This window comes from Erithacus rubecula (assembly GCF_903797595.1).
Source record: "Erithacus rubecula genome assembly, chromosome: 9".
Lineage (NCBI taxonomy): Eukaryota > Metazoa > Chordata > Aves > Passeriformes > Muscicapidae > Erithacus > Erithacus rubecula.
Window position 1 is genome coordinate 33,960,127 of NC_136660.1, and position 4,570 is coordinate 33,964,696.

At 47.5% G+C, this 4,570-nt stretch overlaps 1 protein-coding gene across 12 annotated transcripts in view; it reads right to left on the reverse strand.

Annotated features, from left to right (window-relative positions):
* The window catches only part of EBF3 (EBF transcription factor 3), a 119,355-nt gene extending 115,673 nt beyond the window's left edge, over positions 1–3,682 (reverse strand). For 4 of the 12 annotated variants that reach the window (XM_079311984.1, XM_079311988.1, XM_079311987.1 and 1 more), the window contains exons 1-4: positions 2,746–3,148; positions 2,359–2,515; positions 1,877–1,940; positions 1,093–1,148 (exon numbers count right to left, since the gene is read on the reverse strand). In XM_079311984.1, the coding sequence (XP_079168110.1) occupies positions 1,093–1,148; positions 1,877–1,940; positions 2,359–2,515; positions 2,746–2,879 (411 nt within the window). In that variant the 5' untranslated portion in view covers positions 2,880–3,148. Of the gene's footprint in view, positions 1–1,092; positions 1,149–1,876; positions 1,941–2,358; positions 2,516–2,745; positions 3,155–3,465 lie in introns of those variants that run through there. The other 8 variants (XM_079311980.1, XM_079311982.1, XM_079311979.1 and 5 more) reach the window with 5 other exon arrangements.
* Positions 3,683–4,570: the final 888 nt, after the last annotated feature.

Here is a 4,570-nt window from a genome sequence, read left to right on the forward strand (position 1 = left end):
GTGGGCAGGCTGGCCTCGGCCGGCAGTGCAGAACAGGCAGCGGTGTTACAGCCCGGCAGACTGGGGGGAATGGTTTTAATTTCCATCGCTGGGATCTGATTTCCAGAACACTGGAAATTATTCCCCATTCTCACCTTCCTCCCTATTCCTCCAAAAGATATTTAATAAATACCAATAAAAAAAAAAAAAAAAAAAAAAAAAAAAAAAAAAAAAAAAAAAGTCGTGAAATTCTCTCCAGAAAAAAAAAATAAAAGAAAAAAGAAAAAAGAAAAAAGAAATAAAGCTGATTAAATCCCAAGCTCTGTGTCTGTAATTGCTGTGGTGCAAAGCTGATAACACGTAGTTATCATCGGAAAAGTTGACCAAGACAGGTTAAATAATTTAATAAGGAACTGCTTGTAATTATGTTATTTACAAGGTATGACAGAGGTTTGAGGAAGAAACAGAAGCTGATCTCAGGGAAATGGACGGGTTTGGGTGACCCCTGGAGCATGGAGTTTGAATTATGGAGATGGGGGGCTGAGAGGTGAATATGGACTAGAGGAGAACAAGATGACTTTTCACCTCAGCACATTTAACTTTTAAATCCAAATAAACGTCTCGCGTTACTGGATGGTCGCGTAATAAAAGAAAAAGGACTAATCCCGGCCAGTTTCAGAGTCTGGGGAAGGGGCTGCCCTTTCCTCACAGAGAAAAAATATAGCCAAAAAAAAAAAAAAAAAAAAAAGTTACAGAGGGGGAAAAGTGCGTTTAAAAATAAATCTGGGTAACTCGGTGGGATTTTTTTTCCTTTTCCTTTCTCCCTCGCTAAATTAATTATATCAAACATCTGTTCCCATGACGTTGTCCTCGATGCCACACACACCACTGAATGATCTCAACGCTGCCTCGAAGAGCAACAACACACTTTTTTTCGCTTTCCCAAATATCCTCCGGTAATCGGGATCTCGGTCAGCAGCTACCTGATTTACCCGCTCAGGTAAATTAAAAGTAGGAGCGCTCCGCCGCTGTGCTCGCCCCCCACCTTTTCCACGCAAGGGCAAAATACAAACTTAGGAACCCGCGTGGTAAGAAAAGCGTAAACTTTCTCACCTGTTTGGTCATGGAGTCTATTAGCCGAACGTACAGGTCCTGCTCTGTCCTAACTCCTGCGGAGGGAAAGCACAGACAAATCCCGATCAGGATTTCGGGAGAGAACCCCCCCAATCCCACAAGGAAAGGATGAGGTCAGGCAATTAACCGCAGCGGGCAGGGATCGGCCCCGCGCCGGCTTCAGGAGAAAATTCAAAATTCCCCAAAAAAAAAAAAAAAAAAAAAAAATTAATAATGATAAAAATGAGCCTGGAATCAGCCGGTGCCGGAGTTGTTTGAGGCCGGTTCTCGGGGGGCCGTGGCCGAGCCAGCCCCCCCCGGCTGCGGCCCCACGGCCCCGGGGAACACGCGGGACCCGGGGCGCTGGCGCTGCGCGTCCCCCCGCGGCTTTTCCGCGCCCGAGGAAGCGGCTCCGCCGGGCCGGGGCTCCGCTCTGCCCGCTCGCCCCATCCCAATAATTACCATCAATTCCCAAAACTGGAAAAAAAAAAAAAAAAAGTCCCTTAAAAGTGCCGCTGTGCCCGAGCAGCCATCGATCCCCTTTTTTACTTTCCACTTCAAGCCCAACCGGTTAATCATGTGAAGTACCATTGACTTATCGATCCTTTATGTTTTGTTTTCCTTATATGCCAAGGAAAGAGCCGTGTTTACACGCGTGTAATTTTAATCTCGAAATCTTTATACCCTTTATCCCTCTGCACCCCCCCCAAAAAAAGGCCTCGGAAGGAAAACCAGACTTTTCAGCGGCACACGGACGCTCAAAAATGAGAGAACGACAACTTACCATTGCTATACAATAACTGAAGTTTATAATGAATCCCATTGTTAGTTTTTTCATTGTTTGGCTCCTGCAAGCAACGATAAATAATTACATTTAGCATGAAAAATATCGCCCTCCTCCTGCTGCCCATTTTCTCGTCCCTGAAGCGGCTCGGAATTAACAGTTTGCAGAAATTCAGCCCACGGTCACCTTTTTTTTTTTTTTTTTTTTTTTTTTCTCCTGGTGTGGAGCGCTGATGATGTCATTACCTCGGTGCAAATATGTCATGTTTTGCCGTTTTCCCGGTGTTTAAAATAAGTCGGGCTAAGTTTCTAACCCCGGGGTCTATTCGGAGCGGCCGTGAGACCGGGGGGAGCCGCACGTGGCGTGGGCGCCGCTGGAGTGCCGGGAGAGCTGCCGTGCTGGGAATGAGCTCTGCTCCACTCAATTACTCTTAAAAAATAATAATAATAATAAAAAAATTTTAAGAGAACTGGCAGACTTACTTTCTCTTTCTCCACAAAGTCCACAAAAGCTGTTCTCTCAATCTCCACCGGCTGTCCCTGCCTGTCGTACAGAGCTAAGACGAAGTGGAAAAAATTGGATTTTCTGAGATTGGAAGGCGGCTGTTTCTCGAAATGTGCCCGAGCCAGCCCCACGCCGCTGCGGGAGAAAACAAGACAAGGCGTGGGTGAGAGCGGCGGGAAGGGGCGCGCAGGCTCCGCGGCCGCGGGGGGATGCGGGGGGATGCGGGGAGCGCGGAGCGGCGCGGAGCGGGGAGGCTGTAACTGATACGGGGCGGGCGGGGGGGGAGTTAAGGGGGGGGGGGATTTACGGCCGGGATGAGAAATACAGGAGGAGAAAACCGCCGGGAGAGGATTTGGCAGACGTACCTTTGGGCGGCCGTGTTAGCATCCACTACCCCAGCAGTATGCATCCATGAGCGGACGGGGTTCATCCCACTGCCCAGCGGTTCTTCTTTCATGGTCGTCCCACCTCTTGGTATATTTTCCTGAATCCCAAACATTAAAACAAATTTGGGCAAAACCAGCTCCTAACCAAAAGGGGTTAAAATTGAGGGAAATGTCAGATACGGGGTGGGTTGGTTGTTGCTTGATTTTCTCTCTCTCTCTCTCTCTCCTTGGCGACTGGAATATAAGAGATGACTTTACTCCCTGTGATCAGTAGGAGAAAAGCTCAGTTCAAGTCTTGCTTCCTTCTTCAATCTGTCCTGTATTGGCACGACATAAACAATTTACAGAGTACTTCTGTGCGGCGAGTTGGATGGCGTTCCAGTTTGGTGGTTTAAAAAAAAAAAAAAAAAAAAAGAAAAAAAAAAAAAAAAAGAAGGAAAAAGTATAACTGCAGCCGGCGACACTGCGAGGTGGTTTTTTTTTTTAGGGGGGGAGGGGGGGAAAAAAGAATAAATATTTTTGTTGTTGTTGTTTGCAGACGCGCTCAACGTGGTGTCATCCTAGTAAAAACCGGCTCGGCAAAAAAAAAAAAGCTTCAGGACACTGCTGAATCGACCACTTTCTGGCAAGGCTCTCCTGCTCCAAAAGACAAATAAACGGGGGGGAAGGAAAAAAAAAAAAAAAAAAAATCCTGATTACCGCGGAGGTGTTGCCGGGCACACGGGAGAACGGGGCGCGGGCCCGTGGCGGCTCGCGGAATGGACGGAGGCGCGCAGAGCCCGGCCCTCCCTCCCCGAGGAGCGCGCCCCTTCCCCGGGAGCCGGGCCCCCGCCGCCGCGGGAGACGTGGCGTCACTGATGACGTCGCTAAGAGGGCGTGGTCATGCCCAAATATGGAGAGCGGGGTCCGGCGGCGCGCCCGCCCCTCCCGTCCCCCCCCCCCCACCCCCCAAATCCGCGACAGTGACAGCGACAGCGACACACGGGCCGGGCTCGGCCCGGAGGGGGCACGGGCTGACCCGGGCCGGGGGGTGGCGGGGGGCTCGGGCCGGACAATGGCGCGGTATCCCCGCGCTATAAACGCCGGGCGGACGCGGCCAGGGATACCTGAGTGCGAGACACGCAAAGCCAGCCCCGGCTCGGGGTCCGCCTTGTCCATCTGTGTTTGTGCAGCGCCGTAGAAATATATATTGATATGGTTTTTTGATCTGTTTGTGTACGTTTTTATATATTGATATATATATGTGCATATTGGTATATATTTATATATTGATATATATCGGTATTTCTATATATTGATATTCTCATATATTGATATTCTCATATATTATATTCTTACATACAGTATTCTAATATATTTTCATATGTTATATTCATATCTATCATATTCTTACCTATTATATTCTTACCTATGATATTCTTCTATATGTTGATATTCTCATATATATTGATATTTTATACATATTGATATTTTTAATATATTTACATGTTATATCTATACATCGTCTCCTCAAAGTGATGATCTTTTTCCTCCCAGTGTGGGCTGTGACTTCCTTGTACAATTTTTTTTAACCTCTTTTTGAATTTTTTTTTTTTGTGTTTATTTTCCTGAATTTCCCACGTCCCCGCGTTAATATTTCCCGAACTCGGGGAAAATCGGCGTTTGTATCTGAATGAATCGGTGAAAATCGAAAGTCCGATTTGTGTTATCAGGATCCCCTTTCTCCAAGGGGTGAGGGAAAAGAGGGGGGGAAAAAAGGATGTGTTAGAAAGCAATCTATTTTGCTGGTGTTGGGGGTTAATGA